Source organism: Mustela erminea, chromosome 2, assembly GCF_009829155.1.
Source record: "Mustela erminea isolate mMusErm1 chromosome 2, mMusErm1.Pri, whole genome shotgun sequence".
Classification (NCBI taxonomy): Eukaryota; Metazoa; Chordata; class Mammalia; order Carnivora; family Mustelidae; genus Mustela; species Mustela erminea.
Genome location: NC_045615.1, coordinates 38,972,540 through 38,997,500, shown reverse-complemented (window position 1 = coordinate 38,997,500; position 24,961 = coordinate 38,972,540). Strand labels below are relative to the sequence as shown.

Sequence of the window (24,961 nt, the reverse complement as noted above, 5' to 3'; positions counted from 1 at the left end):
TCTTTTAAATGAGGAAGGTGGCCAATGGATCATCTTGTATGTATTGTTGATGTTCTTCCATGTTCCTGATCAGTGACTAACCTGCAGCTCAACTGTCTATTTTCCTCTTTAATGACACAGTAGCGTGGGTGAATGTGGACAGATTCCTGCTGTAATTGTGCTTTATTATTTGTAGTTCAGCTTTGCACTGTTTGCTTTCATTTGCTACAAGCTTTCAGATAGAAGTAAACTTTTCAAAAACAGCACCACCTTTACTCTGGAGATATTTGAAAACCATAACATATAATTTTTCTCTTTCTTTCTTCCCCCTCCCCCCTCTCATTTAAGATGACCTTGAGTGATGCCATGAGGAGCAAGGCAAGGCTGTCAATTACAGGAAGTACTGGAGAAAATGGACGTGTTATGACTCCAGAATTTCCAAAAGCAGTGCATGCTGTCCCTTACGTGAGTCCTGGCATGGGAATGAATGTCAGTGTGACTGATCTCTTGTGATTGATAAGAACCTTTTGAGTGCCTTACACAATGGTTTTCTTGTGCGTTTATTGTCAAAGTGGTGAGAGGCATCCAGTATCTTGAAGACTTTTCTTTCAGCCAAGAATTCTTAAATATGTGGAATTCACCTCGAATTGTAAGGAATGGTTACTTAAAAACACAACATCCTTTTCTACTCCAGTTCCAGAGGAAGCTTGGTGGACATGCACAGCTAACATGGAAGTACTATAATTTAACTGAAGTCTTTGTACAGACAACAAACCCGTTTCTGCAGCCACTATTGTTAGTCTCTTGATTCATAATGACTTAAGCACACTTGACATCAACTGCATCAAGATGTGACATGTTTTATAAGAAAAAGGAAAAAAAAACATTTAAAATTAAAAAAAATATTTTTAGGTATTTTCAAAAACAAACTGGCTTTTAAATAAATTTGCTTCCATATCGGTTGGATAAGACAAAATAGTGATTAGACTGAGTGGGAAGTGATTATAAAGGCTTTAGGTATCAGTTCCATATTTTTCAAAGCCAAATATGTAAATGCTAAGGAAAGAAAACAAAGAGAAGATTCCAATCTTGTAATTTAATATTGTTATTAAAACTTTAATGTATCCTATTCTTTAACATTTGGTGTTAATATAAAATTACTTGGCGATGCTTGACATTTGAAATAAACATTTTTCTATTGTTTTATTTGCAAGTGGTCCAATTGATTTTGCTTAGCTACAGTTTGGTCATAAATCAAATGAGTTTAAAAACGTTATCAAATTGCTAGGTTCCCAGAGAAAATTGTCCCTTTTCAGAAGGCCAGGTGGTTTCTAGAGTAGAAACTTGTCCCAAAACAATATCTGAATCTGTTTTTAGTATATCTTACTATATATAAAGAAATAATTAACATAAAGCATTTAATCTATATGGATAAATGCTAATAGATTTAAAAAGCTAATATTAAAAAACAAATATAATATGTGAGGTTCCATTTTAAAATGTTTGAGCTTGCAGAAGAGAAGTATTAGTTGCAAATGAAGTTAGGAATGCCTAGAAAGCAGCTTTTAAAATATTTGCCCATGTATCAAAGTCCATAAACTAAATCTAACTTTTTTGTTTTCCAAATTATAAGAGTTGTCATAAGCCTTATATATTAAGAATAATTTAAGAACTTTTGAGTCACCGGCAGCATAATTTCTTCCCATTGCCATCAATAAAAACAACTTTAATACCTTGTATTTATACCTACTCCTCAGGTGGAATGGCTCTTTTAATATGCCCAGTTGGGGATAAAACATCAAATTTCTGTAACTTTTGACTAAAGAGCTTATATTTCTCTAGTTAAAATTTAAAGGAACTCTCTTTCCCTTCATAAAAGGCCATTTATTTCTCTTAAAGCTCCCTAAAATAAAATTAATTTAGGGTTTTAAACAATTGTTAACATTAAGTAGTCATTTTTAATATTTTTTATTCTCATTATTTCTGCAAGCAAGACTTTGTGTAGCACTTGGTATCTTCTAAGTGCTGTGAAAACAGTTTTATTAATTACGTTTCAGAGAAGGGAATAAGAATGTGTTCGATGTGGGATCGAACATGGTGATATGTAGAATCAAGATGTTCTTTACCAAATGTAACACTCCCGATCACAAATTCCAAGATAATACAATATAATTTCTGTGCATTTCTCCTCATCAGGAATGTTGGAGGTGCATTTTAAGTTTTAATAATTAATGCTAGAATGACCAAATTGCAGACTAATTGTTTCCATATTGTACTTCAAATGGGTTTTTAAAAATGAAAAAGATGACTCTACACAATCAATGCTATTTATTGTACCTCTGGGCCTACTCTTCTAAAAATTGTAGCTTATCAATTTTTCTCTGTCAAGCTTGAACTAATGTAAATAATTGAAATAATGTAAAGTTATATTTTCATGTTTTTATAGATACAACATGACAACAATACATAATGTAAGAATATTTCAACTATGGATAATGTTGATTGGATAATGCACATCTCAGTTACAAAGCAGTAATCATAGTTTAATATCCATGTAACGGTGCATCAATATATTGCTATATAAATATGTCTGTGTGCATATAAGTGAAAAGTGGTCAAACAAGAGTGATGACAGCTGTCTAAAGGTTTTTTTATTCATTTTATATAAAAACTGTTCTGGAAAGACCAAAATGTTTATGAACTATTCTTATGTAAATTTACAACTGTCCTCTACTGTACTTTTTTGTTTACAGTATAGTACCTTATTTTCTGCTGTGTTAAGTGGGTGTCAAACTCCAAGGAGACATACACTTTCTACAACTTCTATTGAAGATATTGGAATTTCCAATTTTTCATGTGTACTATGTCGGAAAATGCTTTTGATTTTATTTTTAAATCTAACATCGGATGGCTTTCTCAGAGTGTTGTAAAAACTTCAATCATACATAAAACATGTTCTTACAAAAGGCAAAGATCTTTATTTTTTTTATTGAATAGTTCTTTAAACTAATCATAGTGAGAAATCAAAAAGTATATTTAAGTTTATTCCAAAACAAACCTGCTGTTTCTATCAAACAAAGACATCTTTGCTCAATTTATAAGTCAACTAAGTACAAATGTAATAGAGTAGAAATAACTTTTTCTTTTTCAGCTAAAATGAGTAATATTTTCAGTATTCCAAGTCTACAATCATTAAGTGCTTTGGGCATATGAAGAACTAGGACTGAATTTATCACATTTCTCATTTTTTGGTAGATATCAATGTCCTACATTGCTATCACCAGCCATTGCACCATGTGTTGTGAGATCAGTTGTTTTTATAGTCCTATTAAAGAGCCAGAAGGGTACTTGCTCTACAGATTCCATCAGGAAACACATTTCCAGGCTTATATGTTTCCAAAAATGTGGTAATTTATTGTTTTACGAGAGTACTAATGAGAAACTATAACAGTTCTGATTAAGTCTTTTTATAAAGGTGATCATTTCAGTATTTAGGCAGTCCTTTGTGGGTAAGTTCTAAAATTATTAAGACATTTTAGTTCTTCAAAATTGCACATTCAAATTTCTTTCAAAAAATTGGTGGGTTTTAAGATACTTAATGTTTAATGGATGAGTATGCAAATGCATCTGCTTAAAAATACAGTAATCTTGACTTTCCACTCTGTAAATACTCTAACCATTTTAGTGGTCATGGCAGGAAATTAAGCACATGCAGACAAGCATTAACAGTATAACAACCCTACAGGATGATTGCAACACAACACCTTAACCATACCATTTAAAAAGAACACTTACTGAAACTAACTAGAATTCAGTGTTTTCTCTCCTTTCTATCCTCTATCTCATCACATATTAGAGTTATGAATCTAGTAAATTAAAAAAAAAATAGCTCAAGAATCACCTTCACCTTGAAATGTATCTGTGGGTTAACTTGTTTTCAGCTGGGTAGAATATATTATCTATTGCACTTTGAGAGCCTTCTAGTCTGTTATGTAAATTAACGTGTAATTTAGGCAAATAATCCATTTACCTCTAATTTGAATGAAGTAAGTAATGTTTTGATTGACTTAGTTGCATAAATTCTGTCTTATCAATTTTAGTTGATAATGTGTGCTTTATTAATATACTGTGAACTTTGGAGAGTTTATTGGTTAAGTCTCACAAATTTTATAGGAGGTCAAAATAAGCTTATGGAAGGAAATAGAAGAATGAGGTATATATATATATATATATATATGTTTAAAGGTAAAATAATTTTGTGCAAGGGATTCTAATACTTAAAATTGGTTTATTTTTAAATCACCAACATGAAAGATGGGTAAGTACAAAAAAATCATCATGATATTCTGAAAGAAAACCGGGGGATGTATTAAATGGTTTGTGAAGTTGTAACCAATTTGATTAAAAGGAGGGGTTCATTTCCTACTGTATTGCTTTCACTAGACTATGACACTGGAAATTCGATTAGGTTCTATCAGTAAATTATAATTTCTCTATTTCTATGTTTTCGAATAACACCAGCTCATAGGTAGCATATGGCACTCTAAGTACATGAAGGTTCAAAGATATTTATATAAATATGATATTCAGGCACGGAGATGAATGCGAATGACCTACCACCTAGTACAAGCAAGGAAGTGCCTGGAGTAAACCTGGATCATAAGAATTTGTGTATACATTTTATATCCTGTCTCTCTTCGTTTCCTTCATGCTTTACCACTTTACATTCTCTTCCTGCCCTTAACTACAACTGCCATTTTTCATATATCACACCTCAGATGGTCCCTCAGTTTTTAGTTTCATTCATCTTGCTTTTTTGCTTTTTCTCCATCATATCCCATTTATTTCTGGCCTGTCTTTTATGAGAGATTTTGCTTGGAGGGCACTTGGAATACAGTTCGTTTTGTCAAAGACAGGTCTGACAGTTTCAGAGTCTTCTTAATAGCTGTAATAAATGACTAAGAATTTCTCCAATGTAATAAAAATTTCCTGCAAAGCTCTATTTCTGCATGACTCATATATTCTGACCCAATAATTGCAAATGTGTGATATTCCTCCATGTACTTAAAGAGTCACACAATTTATAGACTTTTTGTAGGAAGTGGGAGGCTCTTCAATGGAGCAGGAAGAGTGGGAACTCTATTTTTAATATATGTGCTCATCAGAATCTCTTTTTAAAGTCACTTTACAGTGAGCACAAGCCAATTGTCTATTTTAATTCCTCTCTCAAGCACTTCCCGATTATTCTCTAATTGCCTTTTCCCCCCACTAGGTATAAGTCAATTGTGGTATTGCCCAACCAGATTCCTTTTCAAATAAGCATAAACTCACTGTTACTTCATTGGGTATGCCTGAATTCGCTGAACGAATTTGGTCATTTTTCTTTCTTTTTTTTTTCCTTTCAGGTTAATGTGCCAATTTCATTTTATTGTAAATTGGAATGTGGGGGAGTGGATTAAGAACTTGGGAGGGAGTCAAAACCAGGATTCTAGCTTTATCTCTCCTTGTTTCACGCCTCCCTTTGTCTCTGTCTTCTCAACTGGAGTATGTGGCTACTAGGACTATCTCATGACAATGATGCAAGGAAATTTAATATGATCATTTAAAACATAATGTAACATTGTGTCTTCTTTAAAAAATGGCTTGAAGGAGTAAGTTTGTGCATTGGAGTGGCAATTGATGTAGAAAGGTTTTTCGCATTATTTACAAATTTGTTTCCTCATCTCAAACCATTAGAAAAGCCGTTCTGTCCTCTTTCAGTCATTCAGCTACTGGTTCATTCTAAGAAAAAACATTTATTTAATGTGTCCTGAATAAACATAAACTCAAGGTAAGGGCTAAATTTGAAACCTGTATTGTAAGAATTAAGTATTATATGTTCTTTAAAGCATGCAGTTCTTTGATCCTGCCCACTTAGAAATACTATTGTCAGTATATGGATGACTCTGTGACATTCAAGAGTTCTATATTTCTGTCCCAATAATTTTCAACCACGAAATTCAAATGTTAATTAAGAGTACATATCTGATAACACTCATCAACAACATCCATAAATATGGACTCATATTTTTCTCTCTCTCAAAATTTAGATTGTGTAAATTTTGCTTGTCTGTAAATTTATTTGACATCTGATCAGTAGCTCTGTTTTCAAAGACTCAGATTAAATCCATTAACAAATTGCACAGTTTGGTAATTTTAAATTGTTGCCATCTGCATGGCTTACATATATCTATAATCTGTTTTTTAGATAAGAGTTTAATTCAAATAACACTCAACATATTTTGGTCAGCAGCGAAACAGTATCTTACAATCAAACTGTAGCAAAAATTTTAAAAAGTATTTTTAAAACAAGCTCATAATTTCTTAATAATGGGCCTACCAACTGAGAATCTATTCATGAAAATTCTTAAAATGAAAGTCACTATCATTTTTAAAAAAAATTTACTTAAACATTTCCATTAAATTACACCTAAATTTAAAAAGGATATTTAATTTCAAATGGAAAGCATTTTGAAGGAATTTACACTTTTATTGGGTTTCCTAAACCAAAGAAAAATGCATTTTACATTTAGGGATTCATACATTATAGACATGCTATAGACATCATATTGCCAATATTAATAGGTAAGAAGTCCATTTGGTAAGAATTGTAATAAAAATAGATTATAAGTTAACTTGTGCATATTTTCCATGTCTTTTTTTTTTGGCTCATTATAATGTAATTTAGAAGGTTTTTACGTAAAAATCACTCCCCCCCCAACATCTCATGGTCAAGAATTTTGTGTTAAAAAAATCCTGTGCTTATTATAATTTTAAGCTATTGATATATTTGAACCATATCTAAAAACAGTTTTGTGTAAATATTTACAGATTTAAAAGGATATGACCTCATAAAAATGATCTGTGAGATTCTTAAAATACTTATGAAAATGGAAATCTGTAGCATTATAAACTGCCTTCTCTCCCTCCCCAAATTATATTTGGTTTGGCTTATTATCTCTACTGATCAGAGGACAATTTTACTGAAGTCTAAGTCATGAGTGAGAAGCATATGTAACCATTAATTTTACATGATTCTGAAATAATACACAACATATCAGTCTTTACATATTCTTCTTGCAAATATGTGCCTTAGTTCTCAGTGAGGGTTAATATGGATAAGCAGTGTGAAGCTGTCATCTTTAGTTGGGGTTCATTTTAAATTAAAATGCATTCTCAGATTTATAACTATATTTAGTCTGTATCGTAATAGCCTTTCAGGTCTGTTCTATGTGCATTATCTTGTCAACTATTTGTGTTAAAGAGATAAACATGTCTTTGTTCATTTTTATTTAATGTTGTTTATGTTTCTGTGCGTGTGTATGTTCATGTGTGTATTAAAAGAAATTCCACATCCTCTGTGGTATTTATTCTGCTAATTATTTATAACACTGCTGAGATACCTTCTAAGTTTTTTAATAAAAAAATATTATATGGATCACTGTAATTATAGAGATTTGAAAAGGGTTTAAAAAATTAAGCAACTATTTAGGTAGAACATATAAGAGTCAAAGTGACTAAACCCAAGCACAAAATTATACCTTCAAATATCTTTTATAATTTGAAATTTATTTTCAAGTATTTGGTTTTTCAAAATTCATTTTCCAAGATGTGTACTTCATAATTAGTTGTGAAACCACCTCTACAAAGGAAATAAGTTGGAATCACATTTACAACATGTATCATCAGCACTTTCATCAAAATACAACAATAATAATAACAACAACAACAAAATGGGGAATAAAATTGTGCTTCAATATCTAGAAATGGTTTTCTGGAGAAAGGAAAAAACATGTATCTCAACTATCTGACAGTTTCCAACATCAAAGGATAACAAGTTACCAATATAGTTTTCAGTGTCATGATTATCTTCAGGACACTCATTTCCTTGACTGAGGCATAGACAAGTTAAGTCATAGGTCAACTGTTTACAGCTGGGAAAGGCCAAGTCAAGATTATAACCAGGGGTGATTCCTAATTCCAGCCCTGTTCCCTAGCTCTCCCCTTCCTTTACCACAGTGGATCCCTTTAGTTCTCAAACAGCTATATATAAGAAAAATAGGAGGCCTCTACCAAGAAGGACACTTTTATTTTTTCCATAACTAATGGTGTACATTTTTTTTTAATTTTTAATTTTTTATAAACATATATTTTTATCCCCAGGGGTACAGGTCTGTGAATCACCAGGAACTAATGGTGTAACTTTTGAATTAAGATGCACTTTTGGGATTGAATTTGTATGCAGAAATTTTCAAGCTCCCTTTGGGGTAGATGACATAAAACTGGCCAGAGAAACAGAATGACACTTGATAGTAATACAATTTTAAAATGTTGTTATACATTTTTAAGTAAGCATTTGCACTTATTTTTCTTGATGTCTTAGATATTTATGAGGAAAACAAAATCATTCAATCTAATAATAGGTAAACAAATATACATGCCCATCTTTGCTTATTGGTTGTCCCAAGACCAATTTTGAAAAAGGTGGGATTATAAATACAAACACAGGCTGCCATTATTACATATTAACTTGCTTCCAGAAAATGTGAAAATATTTTGCATGTAAAAATTTTAAGAAGTAGTTAAAATTATAGACTGAGTGTATGCCCAATATACATTTTAATGTTTATTTTTAATATGTTTATAAAGAGTGATTTTTTTAGCTCTATATTAGTTATAAAATAGTAATATCTGGGTTTGTAGTTTATATAAAACTTCTGCATATAAAAATTTAGTATTACCGTATGGCAATGTATAAATTTCAAAACATTTCCATGGTTGGTTCTCAGGTTTATCTTCATCACTTACACATTATGACATCATGCCTATTAACATGCTGTCTTTCCAAATACAATGGCAAAACAAGAAAACATTTTAAAGCACAAAATTGATCATTTGTGCCTGAAAAACATCCATAATTTGCTATTTTCACTTTTTCTGTTTTATCTTTGTTTTCCATAATGTGTCCTGTTTGGCCAGCTCTCACTCACAGGCATCCACATGATAATAATTCCCTTTTTACTTCCCCTTCTCTACTAAGACTCAACAAAAATACATAATTTGGCATAAGCCTCATAATCTCTCAAGTAGCATGTGAAAGATTGTCTTTTCTTATAAAACCTAACCTGGATCTCCCCACCCCCTGCATCCCAAGCAAAACTGATTCAGTACTTTGTGTGTGCAAATGCTGTACCTAGTAAGCATCTCTCTGATCCAACAATGATGCTATATTTTCAGTGATTTGCTTAAACATTTATTTCCATTATTATAGCACAAGCTTCCTGAAGACAGGGAATAGATATGTTTTATTCATCCTTGAGTATTTAATGCTTCTGCAAAGTAATAATAATAATAATAGCTCATACTTACAAAGCACATATTATGTGCAAGTCATCATTCAGTGAGGCTCACACTCTAGTCATAACCCTCATTTTACAAACAAGGATTGTGAGGCACAAGGACACGGAGCAGTAAAATAATTTGTTCCGACTCATGGAGCTGGTAAGAGGTAGAGGCAGGTTTCATATCAGGGCACGATCGTGTCAGAGTTAGCGCTTGTAACTCTCGCATGGGAAAATCCAGGTCACTAGATGATGCTCAGTGATACAAATGGAGTCTAAATTTTTTTTAAATGAATTAAGAGAAAAAATGAATTGAGAATTGGACTCACCAAACAGCCATACAAATGCCGGGAGCTCAGATGTATGATGAATACTCAAATATCAGTGGACATATAATGAAATGAAGAAAACGGTATTTAGTGCAGTCCCCATGGGACAGTGGTATGTGTAGACAAAAGGCTACTCTACTTAGTCACTTAAGCTAGAGCTCCATGACAGATACCCTCCAGTAATAATAGACAACTGCTACGCTGCTATCAAAAGAGGGTACATCACATTGGCTGAGTTTGGAGCCAGAGCAGAAATTACTAAGAAAATGAAGGCAAAGTTCAACATAAATCAGCCTCTTCTCCAAAGAAACTTTTTATAGCACATTATTTTTACATAATGTGTTTTTCCTCAAGTCGTATTTAATGACCAGCCCTGCAAATATCTAAATCAATAGAAATGTTTTGTTTAGCAATCTTTATAATGACTTCCTTTTAAAAAGGCCCACATTATTTTAATTTCTTTTTATCTCCTTCACTGAATAAACCCTACTATCCACAATATGAATATAAATATTCCTGAGAGATTTTCCTTCTATTTCAATTTTTCTCCAATTATTCTCTCCCACTCTAGGGAAACCCAATTTTCATTATAGATTTAATCATCATCTCTATACTGGGTTTTCCCAAATGTGTGTGGATAACCCTGATCTCCTTCCTTAATTCTAGACCTATATATTCCGCTCTCTAGTAGACTTTTTAATATTAATATCACCAATATATTAAAATAATGGCTAATCCAGGACACCTAGGTGGCACAGTCAGTTAAGTGCCTGACTCTTGGTTTCAGCTCAGGTCATGATCTCAGGGTCTTGGCATTGAGTGCTGCATCAGCCTCCGACCTCAGTGAGGAGCCTCTTAAATTCTCTCTCAAATAAATACATAAACCTTAGAAAAAATGGCTAATATCCATTGAATATTCATTGCCAGTCATAATTTTAACATTTCACATAGATCTATGTTTTTAATACCAGGATCTTATGAGTCTGATACTGTTAGATCCACTGTGCCTTAATGAAATAGGGGCAAAAGAGATTTCAAAACCTGCCTAAGCCTCTACTACAGCTAGAAATTCCCATAGACACTTCAATTTGAACAAATTCAAAACTGAATTTATCTTTCCAGCAAAAATTTTTCCTCCCTTCGGTAAATGTTTGTGGTTACATTTGGCTCTTAGGTTACTATTGTAAATGTGAACCTTCATATACACAGAAAACATATAAATAACATTTTCACCATCTTTGTAAATGTAGGAGAAACTCTTTTACAGCCACTCTTTGCCCCTTCACAATCACAGTTATGAACACATACAAATATTAATCAAGGTATTTTGAACAACTACAAATCTGATAGGAAAAAAAAAATCCCCAAACAATCCTTATGTTTCCATTCCTGAAATTGTAATTCATTTCATTTTAACAGTTAAGTGCTGTTCTTCTGTTATAATCACACCTAGAATATCTTCTGTCAGAATCCCAGAGGGCTTGCATTAACTGTACATTCACTTAATTGTACATTTATTTACTCAGTGAGTATTTATTGAACATATATGACAGATTCCATATACAATAATACATGGTGCTTCTGTTATGTTTCATCTATCTTACATGAAAAAGCAAATTGTTCAAGATGTTCTTCAAATTTCTTGTCTCTTACACGTCTCATCCCTCTGTTGTCTCCTTATTATATTCCTAACTCTGCAGAGATGTGAATTAAAATTACTTGTTAATTCACCCAACAAATATGTATTGAACACCTACTCATGTGAGAGGCATTTGTATTGTACTATGATGGTAAGTGTTGAATAAAACACAGAGTCCTTGCCCTTTAGAATTCCTGGTAGGACAGATAAAAGAAATTTTGCACAAGTGGTCACCAGAAGAGCTGAGTTACGAAGAAGCAGACTGTGGGGACAAGGTGGGCCTAATCTAGTTTCATTTCAGGCAGAAGAGACAGTGCACCTCTTGCAAACCGGAAAATGACAGTTAAGTGTGGAGTATAGCACATTGGCGGAGGTAGACTAGAATGATCTCTCTCTTGCTTACCAGCATCAGCATGCTCTCTCTATCCTACACCACTCTGTAACTCCTGGAGTATTTCGTTTAGAAGCTACCCCCCAGGAAGGGTTGTGCTGCCCGTCCTTTCCAGAACTTGGTGCTTGCTTGAACCAGGTGACTTTCATAGCTACTTACAGCAATCCTGTTAGCATCCATGCTTACAAGAGTGACTAATGAAGTAACGAAACGTTCCTGTGTTCTGGAAGCTAGGAAGTATCAGCCCCAGAACCACCAGAGCCAGCTGTTTGACTTCCAGTCCAGGGTCTTTATGTGTATCCTGATGCTCTCCTCTCCAGTTAGTACAAATTCGTGTGGTTAGAGCCCTGTCCTTGCGCTCCTAGTCAGGTCAGAAAATGACTTGGGTATGCGCTTCTTCACTGCCTGGTTCTGTTTCCCATGGAATAGATTGCTGTACGCTAGACCCAGTTGAAATGAATCTCGGTGAATTCATGAATGAAGTCTCAATGAATTTTCTTCGTTGTTCTTTTTTTTTTAATATTATTTATTTATTTGACAGACAGAGAGAGAGAGAGAGAGAGGTCACAAGTAGGTAGAAAGGCAGACAGAGAGAGATGGGGAAGCAGGCTCCCCGCAGAGCGAAGAGCCCGATGCGGGGCTTAATTCCAGGACCCTGATACCATGACCCGAGCTGAAGGCAGAGGCCTAAACCACTGAGCCACCCAGGTGCCCCTGAATTTTCCTCGTTGTTCTTAAAAAGACAAATGAATCTTGCACCTTCTCCTTTGGTAATAAACATATCTCGATTGAGTTTTTGAACAGAGATGATTTCTGCTCTCTCGAGTTGATTTTAGCAAAGAGAATTTTGAATGAAATGCATTTCTGACAATATGAACCCCCAGAGGAACCTCTAGAAAAATCTTGTGAAAGAAACATTTAAAAGCATAAGCACATTAAGAGGGTTTGACTGTTCAAGTATTTTTCTGATCTCCCTGCCTGTTTCTCAAGCCTTCCCCCAGGTACTGTACCACCATTCCTGGCCTTGGTTCCTTGCTCACTGTCTCTTTTCTCCAGCGGTAATTGTCTTTGCCATTGAAACATAGGATTTAGGCCATAATAATCCATGCAAAAGACATAACTTTTGTGTGCATAAAGTAATGAAAATAGGTTGCTGCCTACTGGGAGAGACAGATAAATGTGAAAAGATAATTATAATGCATTTTAGGCTATCTTCATTCATCTAATATTCATTGCACACCTATTAGTACTAGGTATCATTCCAAGTGCTGGAACATGGAGGTAAACAAAAATCTTGCTGAGACAAATCTTTATTTTCATTATCGAGTTTACTCACTTTTAAGAGGGACTGGAAATGAACAAATGGGAAAATAAATATCAGGTTGTGATGAATGATATGAAGTAAAATAAAGCAAGGTGAAAAGAAGGGAGAATGTTAGAGGGTGTTATTTTTGATAGCAGGGAGGGCATGTCACCCCTGAGATTTAGGTAAAATCTAAATCTCATTTCATAAGTGAAATGAGAAATTGTTGCAAAGATCTAGGTGAAGAGGTGTAAGCAGAGACATCTGGAAACAGAAAGTGAGGCTGCAAGAGCTTAGAAAATTCAGGTAACACTGGGAAAAGAGGTGTGCATACAGTAGGCTGGGAAAGAGTAGTTAGAAATGAGATCATGTGTAATAATGGTCCAGATCTTTTAGAGTTTGGGGGTCATGTGAGTAACTTTGGATTTTGATCAAGTGTGATGGAACAGAGAAGTGACATGACCAAATTTGTGCATTAAAATTGACTATTAACAGTGGCTCAAAAATAACTAACTGCTAATGATGTGCCAACTCCATGGAAAGTATTTTATCTTGAATACCTTATGTCATACTCACATCAAATCTTTGAGCTATTTATTTTATTTTCCTTATTTAACAAATGAGGAAACAGGAGCAGAAATTAAGTGTCTCTTACATGGTCCTGGAGCTGGTGATTGAAACTGCTGAGTATGACAGTAGATTTAGAGGAGTCTGAGCAGAAGTAGGCAAACCAGTTAGAAGCTGTGCTAAGAGACCGGGTGAGCCATGACACTTTGCAGTGACGTGAGATGTGAGTGAACTAGGAATATACTTTGAAGATAAAGCCTCGCGGTGCCTGGGTGGCTCAGTGGGTTAAACTTCTGCCTTCCACTCGGGTCATGGTTTCAGGGTCATGGGATCAAACCCCGCAACGGGCTCTCTGCTCAGCAGGAGGCCTGTTCCCTCTCTCTGCCTGCCTCTCTGCCTACTTGTGATCTCTCTCTCTGTCAAATAAATAAATAATAATAATAATAAAATAAAATAAAGCTAAAAGCCTCAAGGTGTGATGATGGATTGTAGGTGAGAGCATAAACTTAGCTCTCAGAGGTGAGTGGTGGTGGTGGTACTATTTAGCAAGGCTGGAAATGAGAGGGGTGTGAACAGGGCTTTTTGCTGTTGTTGTTGTTGTTGGTTTCCTTCTTTCATTGCTTGATTTTGGTTATTGGATGGAGTGGAAAATCAAGAAGTTTATTTTGGTCATAAAAGTTTGAAACACCTATTTAGACCTCCACATGAGATGGTCAAGTGAGCATTTGGATATATTCATGTTGAGATACACAATTTGGGATTGTCTATTAGCTAAGAGATTGCACTTAAAGCTATAGGTATGGATGAAATAATCCCAAAAAGGTGTAAGTGTTGAGTCTTGGACCTCCAATGTTCAGAAGTAGGAATTTAAGCATGATTAGTGAAGATGACTGCAGAGCAGCCAGTGAAGATGGATAACATTGGGAAGGCTGTTGTTCTATAAATAGTCATATTAAGGGAATATCAGAAAGAATGGTGCTTATGGAATCCCTATAGCAGAAGACACCTAAAATGAATCAGATGAATAGAAGCTGGTAACACAGAGAAAGAGGCAAATTTAGTATACCCTTATATGTCTTTACAAACAACAAATTAATGCATATTGGATATCATGCTTTCATTAGTCAGTGAGTACCAAAACAAACAAACAGACAAAACAAGTGTATAAAGGTACAGTATAGGAATTCACAACTAAAAGGTTCAAGAAAACTTTGCTTACTATAATGGCATCATAGTCAAGGAAACAGAGGTGCTTTGAAAAATCCCAATTTCTTACATTAATGAGATACCAGGAGTGCACAATTTGAAGCCCACCAGAATTAGAGGGGGTGCCTTGTTACTTATGTTTCTGGATGGAGTCACACTGGTTTGAAGTGTTTTGCTGGTGCATATTAGCATGAGAGCACTAAGCAATAAAAATGAGATTCAATCATCCTGACAATTGTTAAGCTGAGTATTTGTGACAATTCTAAGGAAGAGAGGGCAAGTCCTGATTAACAGCATGAACTTTGGAAGCAGACACAACAGGTTCAAATCAAACAGGTGCTCTACCAATTATTATGTGTTAATTGGAAGTGCATTTAATCTACCTATTCTTAACACATCAGGAAAATATGGATAGAAACAGTATTTTTTTTTGAATGACAAAGATTACATGATGTACAACACAGAGCTTAGCCCAAGGTGGGATCAACGTATGTTACCTTGTATCATACTATGTTGGTTTCTAATATGAGCATTTCTTTGACTCACTATTCTGTGGAAATATTTAAAAAAGGCTTAGGAATGAATATGTTTACATAATTATTTTCCTATTATCACTACATGTAAAGGCTATCTCTAAATGTAAGATATTATTAATGCTGCTCCAAAATATAATTTTATGAAATCATTGTCTGCATCTCTAATTGGTATTTCTTTATAAGCTTAATTTCCTTTCTTCCATTATAGACTATTATTTATAGTTCATGAAAACAAATTATGATTTCACAGTAATAGCTATGGGTTTATCTCATTCATTTACTGATTTTTCTACCCAACATTTACTGCAAGAAATCATAAATCATTATAATGTTCCTTTGTGCTATAATTTTCCTTAAATTAATAGAGATAAGGAAAGGGAAAATCAAGTGCAGCCTGAAAACTTTTTCTAAAACAGCATCTTGAAGATATCTTCATGAAGCTGTTTTAGCCTACACAAGAATTTACTTATGCCAGAGGAAATCCCCCGACTATACATATTATGGAGTATCATATATACTGAATCTCTTTCCTTTGGGTAAACATAATATTATTTAGGGCTTATATTATGAAGAGTATGTTTTTTCTAGTTAATGATTATTGGTGTTTTAGGGGAGCTATGGTATAAAGAACATAGAGACTTCGTTTTCTTGCTGAACTAAAATTGAATGAATGGATCTCAGGCAGCTGTTAAATCAGAACTTTAATAAGCAAAACGGCATCAGCTATAAAAAGTATAAAAAGTGTTTTTCATTGCTTTCTTTCTTTCTCTTCTTTCTTTCTTTCTTTGTTTTTTTTAAAGATTTTACTTATTTATTTGACAGACAGAGATCACAAGAAGTCAAGAGAGACAGGCAGAGAGAAAGGAGGAAGGAGGCTCCCTGCCAGAGAGCCTGATGCGGGGCTTGATTCCAGAACCCTGGGATCACGCCCTGAGCCGAAGACAGAGGCTTTAACTCATTAAGCCACCCAGGCACCCCTCTTTTTTCCTTCTTTTCTTTCTTTCTCACTCTCTCTTTCTGTCCTCTCTTTCTCTCTCTCTCCTTGTCTCTTTTTTTCTCTATTTCTTGCCAAAGATAATTTAATCAGACTTGCATGTGTTACAGGTGAGGTGTCTCTCTGAATTGCTCCCGAAGTCACACCACTGTTGAACTTCCCCTCTGCTTGTGTCTCAGAATGGGAAAATAAGAAATGTCTGCTGTAGGCCTAACTCTAGGATTCTGACCTGATTGTTGCTTCCAAGACCAACGTGGTCTAGAGAGACAGCCTCTACATACCACTCTTCCTTTCTGTTTTTATTTGAAGCACTGAAAGGAAGCTTCATAAAGAGGCAATATAACTACCATTAATGGTATAGAATTTACCTATAGCAGGTATCAGATATTGCTCTTATAACCTAAAATCCTCAGGAATAGGAAGAAATATTAGCTCTTTAGTCGAGCATACATGTAGAAAATTTTAAACCCATACTAACAATAGAAAAATTAAATAATTCTCTTAAAAGAATATCTATCTTCTACTAAAAACAAAACATACAACCAACTCAAAATCAGGTTTTCTCTAAGTCCATTTTCTAAATATTGTACAGTGAGTGAAAATCTGTGGGGAAACAATTCTGTCTTCAAGTATTTTAATGGTTTTATACAGCTGAGAGATTACATCTTATGTGAATGTTCCAACAGCACAAATGAGGAAGTCAGAGGTAGATTTTGGCAACAATTTATAAAAATGATGCCACATCTAATGGTCTGCCACAAGTTCCCCACAAATTGAAATTCTCACGAATGACCCACTTGTACTTGCTTGGTAGAATGAACCACTGTGTTGGGTGAATTACTGAACAAGCAAATGTCAGATACTTCTGCTAATTTTAGTGTTTGCATGCTAGATGCTCTAATGTTCAGTCTGTAACTTGTAGGTCTTTCTTTTCTATTCTAGTCAAAGTCGGCAGGAAACATTTAAATGTGCATTGTCACCAAATGTGATGATGTTATAGAAATAAACATATTGTTCTTTGGATTTGAATCTTAATTCTGCTATTCCCTGGCTGTGTGGGCAAGTCTCTTATACCTGACATTTGAATTTTAATGTTTACTTGACAAGTTTATAATGAGAAATTAATGAAACATTGTATGGCATCAATACATATTAAGCTAAAAATTTGAGGTATTATTCTTGACTGCCCTTTTCTTATTATCTTCCTATTCCTAAATCCAAGAAATTAGCACAAACTGTCATCTCTACCTTCAAATTATATTCCAAATCTACCCAACCGACTCTCTCTCCTCAGTGTTCTCACGTTGGTTTAACAACCATTATTTCTTTGAAGTACAGAAATGATCTCTCAAGTGGTCACTCTGCTTTCATTCCTGCTTCCTCAGTCCTAGCCTTATATGTATGATCTCCCAACTGGCCAGAGAGATCTCTTAAAAAATACAGATAAAATATTACATTTAGAGGCACCTGGGTGGCTCAGTGGGTTAAGACTTTGCCTTCAGCTCAGGTCACGGTCTCAGGGTCCTGGGATCGAGCCCTGCATCAGGCTTTCTGCTCAGCAGGAGCCTGCTTCCCCCTCTCTCTCTGCCCGCCTCTCTGCCTACTTGTGATCTCTCTCTCTCTCCGTCAAATAAATAAATAAATAAATAAATCTTTAAAAAATATCATATTTATCCCTGGCTTAAATCCCTGTAGTGAATTTCTGTCTTACTCAGAATAATCCAAACTTCCTCTTATGGCCTACAGCAAGTTTCTACATCTCCCTGACTTTTTCCTCCCTCACTCTGAATCTGTCCTACTGGTCTCTTGCCTTCCCTTGAGGAGGCCAAGCTATGGTTGCCTTGGGGCCTTTGCCTATGCTCTCGCAGTTGAAAAATCTTCAATATCTCTTTCCCCTACATCTGCCTTTAAGCCTGCCCTTGTCATTTATGTTTTGGTCCTCTCTGACATCTAATTTAGAAGAGCTACCCATCCAGTCGTTATTAACTTACACTGTTTTACTTTCTGCTAACATTTATTGCCGACTACCAATACTTTATTTAGTTTTTTTTCTATGTTAATTCTTTTTTTTTTAATTTTTTATTTTTTATAAACATATGTTTTTATCCCCAGGGGTACAGGTCTGTGAATCACCAGGTTTACACACTTCACAGCACTCACCAAAGCACATACCCTCCCCAATGTCCATAATCCCACCCCCTTCTCCCAAACCCCCAAAGAACAAATAATCCAATCAAGAAATGGGCAGAGGACATGAACAGACATTTCTGCAAAGAAGACATCCAGATGGCCAACAGACACATGAAAAAGTGCTCCATATCACTCGGCATCAGGGAAATACAAATCAAAACCACACTGAGATATCACCTCACACCAGTCAGAATGGCTAAAATAAACAAGTCAGGAAATGACAGATGCTGGCGAGGATGCGGAGAAAGGGGAACCCTCCTACACTGTTGGTGGGAATGCAAGCTGGTGCAGCCACTCTGGAAAACAGCATGGAGGTTCCTCAAAATGTTGAAAATAGAACTGCCCTATGACCCAGCAATTGCACTATTGGGTATTTACCCTAAAGATACAAACGTAGTGATCCAAAGGGGCACGTGCACCCGAATGTTTATAGCACCAATGTCCACAATAGCCAAACTATGGAAAGAACCTAGATGTCCATCAACAGATGAATGGATCAAGAAGATGTGGTATATATACCAATACTTTATTTACTTAATTTCTTGTTTACTGCATCTCTCTCCCTTACTGAAACATATCACTAAGGGGACTGATTTGTTCCATGCACCATAGTGTTTCTAGCACAAAGGACAGTGTCTTGCAGATAGTAACTACTCAAATGTGTAGGATTAATAAATATAGAAATCCTCCGCTATGTTGCACACAGGGCAAATGTTTGATTGAAGTTGTTGTCATTTATCCTTCTACTCAATTTCCAGTGGGTGTTGCTACCTTAGGTGGAAGTATCTCAATACCATTTCTTCAGAAAATTGAACAATAAATTTAGCCTTCTGTATAGATATTATTACTTAGTACTTGTTGGATAGATGGTATAATCTATGTGTTCATAAATCTGTCATTATTGCTTTACATTATAAATTAAACATTTATGAGGGACGAGAAAGTGTAATGTGTAATTATCTTTAATCATTAATATATTTTGACTGGTATTTTATTAATAAGAATTTTATATTTATCTGATGGTATTCTGATGCTATGGAGAAATCATTGGCTTGCAGTTGGGAGTAAAATATTCATTATATACCTATTTATTTTAGGTGTTAGGTATACAAAGTGATGTAAAATGTGGTCCTTGCCCTCCAAATAGCTCTCAATGTGATTCTGTTAATAAATTTAATATGGCCTTTTTTTTTAAATTTTATTTATTTATTTGACAGAGAGAGATCACAAGTAGACAGAGAGGCAGGCAGAGAGAGAGAGAGGGAAGCAGGCTCCCTGCTGAGCAGAGAGCCCGACATGGGCCTCGATCCCAGGACCCTGAGATCATGACCTGAGCCGAAGACAGCGGCTTAACCCACTGAGCCACCCAGGCGCCCCTAATATGGACTTTTTAATTAAAAATTCCAATTATTGATAATGAAAAAAAATACTCTCTGATCCAAAAATTCCCTAAGACCCACTTGTGTGAAACAGCTTTTTCTTAAGTGGGCATTTATAATAGAAGAAAACAATATGCCATAAACATTTTTTGAGTTTTCTCAGCTTTTGTTCTGGAATCCATAATTTAAAGCGTACAGCTGCTGAGGTCCCAGGGAGAGTTTATGCAACAGTAGGTTTATGAAATACCGGGGCGAATGGGCTACTTATGAAGTCCTTTGATGGCATATTCTACTTGAGAGAGGTCTGTCCTCTACCTAGTCACCGCTGAAAACAATTCACAATAGCATAAAAGAAGTTTGGCTAGGGTTGGTACATAAGAGAAACACAGTAAAATTTACTAAAAAGAGATAAAAGGAAGCAAACTGAAAGCTCTAACAGGAATATACCATTTTACATACTTCTTTTGGGAGAGTTTTGTGCCACTCCTGTATAGAATGTATAGATTGGAGAGAATGCTAACAGGTATTTTGAAAATAGAGTGATGTGCTTGCGACTGTTTTTGTATTTCTGATTAATGTATAAATGCAATCCTTGACAGAACCTAGACCCTGCTTCATAGCTGAGGTGGTAAAGCATTTACAAATGAGTTTTGGAGCATATCTGAGTTTAAGGAAATTCCCTTCTGTTCCTACTTAGCTAAGAGGGTTTTGTTGTTGTTGTTGTTGTTATTTCTTCCTGGATTGGATTTTTTTTTTTAAGATTTTATTCCTTTATTTGACAGATGGAAATCCCAAGTAGGCAGAGAGGCAGGCAGAGAGAGATGGGGAAGCAGGCTCCCTGCTGAGCAGAGAGCCCAATGCGGGGCTTGATCCCAGAACCCTGGAATCATGACCTGAGCGGAAGGCAGAGGCTTTAAACCACTGAGCCATCCAGGTGCCCCTGGAAGTTGGTTTTTGTAATTTTTTTCTGCATTTGTTGAGAGGAATATGTGTGTGTGTGTAAAATTTGTCAGCTCATAAGAATTATATTGATTCATTTTGATGTTAAACTGTCCCCTGTGTTACTAGAATAAATCTTGCTTCCTCATAGTACATTATTATTTTAATGGAATTTATTTTTATTTTTATTTTAAAAAATTTTTCTGCGTTACATTTATGTATCATGGGATTTGTTTTGTCAAATTTTTTTCAAAATGTTTTGCATTTGTATTCATGAGGAATATTGCTTCTGTAATTTCTAATTTTTGAAATATCTCTTATTTTTGTATCAGAATAATGCTGACCTCAGAAAATAACTTGGGTACTGGTCTTACTTCCCCAAATTTTTTTAAGGAATTGATATACAATAGATAATAATTTTTTTCTAAAATGCTTGATAGAATTCACCAGTGAAGCCAAAAGTACGTAGAGTTTTCTTTGTCAGAAGTTTTTGAACTGTAGATTCAATTTATTTGATATATAAAGGGCTGTTCAGTTTAACTATTACTTATTAAATAGATTTTGGTCATTTGAATCTTTCAGGGAATGTATCTATTTCATCTAAAGTGTCAAATTTATTAGCATAAGGATGTTCTTTTATTAAATATTTAATATCTGGAAAATCTCTCAGGTTAATATCTTTCTCCTTCCTGATGTTGGTGGGTTAGTACTTTGTCTCCTCCCTTTTATCCCCATCCGTCTGCCTAGAGGTCTTTCGAGTTTATTGATTTTCTAAAAACGAAACAAAACATCCTAGTTTTTAATTTTACTGGTAGCTGATATTATTATTATTATTTTTATTTCTTTGACTACTGTTCTGACCTTTATTTCTTTTCTTCTGCTACCTTTGGCTTCATTTGCTCTCCTTTTGGTTTCTTTCGTAGGAATCTGAAATCATTAATTTTAGATCTCTCCTCTGTGTAATAGAGATATTTTGGGCTACAGATTTCCTTCTAAGTACCACTTTAACTCGATCTCACAAATTTTGACATATTCTGTTTTGGTGTTTATTCAATTAAAATAATTTCTAATTCCCCCTTTAATTCTTTTTCTTGGCCCACTGGTTATTTAGAAGTGTGTTCATTTCCAAATATGTGGGAGCTATTCTGCCTTTTTGTAACAGATTTCAAATTCAATTTCTTTGCGATCTGAATTCCTAGTTCGTGTGACTTGAATATTTCTAAACGGACTGAGATTTGTTTTAAGTCCCAGTATTTGGTCTATCATGGCAAATGTTTCTGATGCACTCACAATATATATATATAGAAAAATATATATATATATATATATATATATATATATATATATACACACATACATATATTCATCAGTTAATGAGTAATCTATAAACATCAACAAGGCTAAGTGGGTTGTGATTGTCTATATTTGCAGTGATTGTCCATTTAGTTGTTCTGTCAGTAAGAGGGAGGTGCTCAAATCACTATCATTGTGAATTTTTCTAGTTTTTCTTATGGGTTTATAAGTTGTCTCATGTCTTTCGAATTTCTGTTAGTGAGTATATAAGCACTTATGGTCAGTATGTTTCTTGATGAACAGACCCTCTTTGTTCTTGGTAACATTTTTTGCCCTGATATCTATCATGTCTGATATTAATATACCCACTCCAATTTTCTTTGCCTAGTGTAAACATGCATGTCTTTTCCATATTTATTTTTTATTTATTTGTGCCATTATATTTTAAAGATTTTATTTATTTATTTGTCAGAGAGAGAGCGAGCGAGATTGAGCACAGGCAGACAGAGTGGAAGGCAGAGTCAGAGGGAGAAGCAGGCTCCCTGCGGAGCAAGGAGCCCGATGTGGGACTCGATCCCAGGACGCTGGGATCATGACCTGAGCCGAAGGCAGCTGCTTAACCAACTGAGCCACCCAGGCGTCCCAATGTGCCATTATATTTTAAGTGGTCGGTTGTAGGCAGCATTTATTTGGGTCTTGATTTTTTAGCTAATTTGATATTTTCTACCTTTTACTTGAGATCATCAGACATTTTATAGATTTATTGATATGGTGGATTTAAATCTATTGCCTTAATAGAGAAATTATAAAACAGAATTTCCTTTTTAACTTCTGAGATACAATTCTTAGTTGTGTTCCTTTAGTGATGGCTTTAAGGTTTAGAGTACACATTTGTAATTTATCATAGTCCACCCTTCAAGTGCTAATATAGTTTTTCATGTATAGAATAAAAACCTTATTTATACTGTTTCTTTTTCTTTTTTCTAGTCCTTGTGTTATTTGTTGAAATACGTTTTCATTCTGTACATGTTACAAGCACTATGTTATGTGTTTTAAAAGATATTTTGATAATTAGAAAAAAAAGTTATATTTACCCATTAGTGATCATTTCCTGTCCTTTTTGCTTTTTGCTTTTTTGAATAGATACAGATTCCTATCTTGCATTTCTTTCTTCTTTTTACAGATCTTCTTTTAATGTTTATTGTAGTAAAGGTCTACTGGTGATGAATTATTTCACCTTTTCTATGTTCAAAGCATCCTTATTTCACGTTCCTTTTAGAAGTATCTTTTTTTATGAGTTTAAGTTCTAGGTGTTACTTATATTTGGTAGATTGAACATAATTTTCCAAGCTGTCTTATAACTTACATTGTTTCTGACCAGAAATCTGTCACCTTCATTTTTTTTCCTCTACATGTAAAGTGTCCATCACTAACTACTTTAAAGTTTTTCTATTTCTCATGGGTTTTAAGCAATTCATTATGATATGCTTTAGTATATAGTACTTCACATCCTTATGTTTAGGTTCATTGAGCTTCTTAGATCTGCCAATTTACGGTTTTCACCAAATTTTGAAGAAAAAAATAAGCCATCAATTGTAAACCCCGTATTTTCTGTCACTCTTCTTTACTTTGGAGACACCAATTAAACACATCTTGGCCACCTGAAGTTTTGATGAAGTTCACTGATTTTTTTTTCATATTATTTTTTCCCTGTTTCCTTTGGGTGGTGTCTTTTGCTATGTGTTCAATTCACTGGTACTTTCTTCTGCAAAGTCTAATCTGGGGTTAATGTCATCCAGTGTATTTTTCATCTCAGACATTATAGATTTCATCTAGAGACATTCAATTTAGATCCTGTTTAAAAATCTATTCCATGTCTCTGCTTAAAATGTTTAACATTCCTTGTAGCTTCTTGAGCATATGGAATACAGTTATAACATTTCTTTATGGTGTTGCTTATTAATACTATGACTTGTGTCATATTGGGAGCAGTTTTAAGTGTTTGATACTTTTTCTCATTGTGGATTGTATTTTCTTGCTTCTTTACATGCATGCCTGGTAATTTTTCATCAAATGTCAGACATTGTAAATTCTACATTGTTGAATATGAAGGGATTTTTTTTTTTTTTTTTGTAAGTATGTTGATCTGTATTCTACAACACAGTTAAGTTACTTGGGATCAGTTTGATCCCCTTGGGTCTTGGTTTTGGGCTTTGTTAGGCAATACCAGGGCATAATTAAGTCTAGAGTAAATTTTTTTCCACGTTATTGAAGTAAGACCCTTCTTAGAACTCTGAGTGATACTACATGAATTATGAAATATTTCACTTTGGCTAGTGGGAACAGGCACTAATTTCAGCCCTGTGTGATATCCAGGCATTATTTTTTCTATTTATTTTGGGTAGTTCTTTCTGGTTCTGGGTAGTTTGTTCACACATGTGTGTTTATTGGGACACAAGTAAACACATAAGGGAATTCTTCTGCAGATATTTGGAGTCTTCTTTCTGTGTATTCCTCTTCCCTCCAGTACTTTTGTGTGTGTGTGTGTGTGTGTGTGTGTGAATTTTAGCCACCTTGAACTCTTTGGACTTCCTGTTCTGTATTGTCAACTCAGACTGTCTGGACTCTGCTAGAGTCCTCCAGTCTACCCTCTGTCCTGGAAGTTTTCTACAATCAGTAAGCTGAAACTCATCTCATGTGTTTCCTCTTTTTAGGAATAACTGTCTTTCATTCCTTGATGTCAAGTGTATTATGAACTTATTTCTCATATTTTATCCATATTTTTAATCTTTTAAGGCATGAAAGCGAATCTGATTCCTATTTTTCCATCTTTGTC

General features: G+C 34.6%; 1 protein-coding gene across 3 annotated transcripts in view; it reads left to right on the top strand.

The window, feature by feature from the left end:
* Positions 1 to 7,375, top strand: part of GRIA2 (glutamate ionotropic receptor AMPA type subunit 2) — a 167,144-nt gene extending 159,769 nt beyond the window's left edge. For 2 of the 3 annotated variants that reach the window (XM_032332688.1, XM_032332687.1), the window contains exon 16: positions 328 to 2,948. Coding sequence is in view for 1 of the 3 variants with exons in the window: in XM_032332693.1 (XP_032188584.1) it covers positions 328 to 492 (165 nt within the window). In the remaining 2 variants the exon portion in view is untranslated. Of the gene's footprint in view, positions 1 to 327 lie in introns of all 3 variants that reach the window. The other variant, XM_032332693.1, reaches the window with a different exon arrangement.
* Positions 7,376 to 24,961: the final 17,586 nt, after the last annotated feature.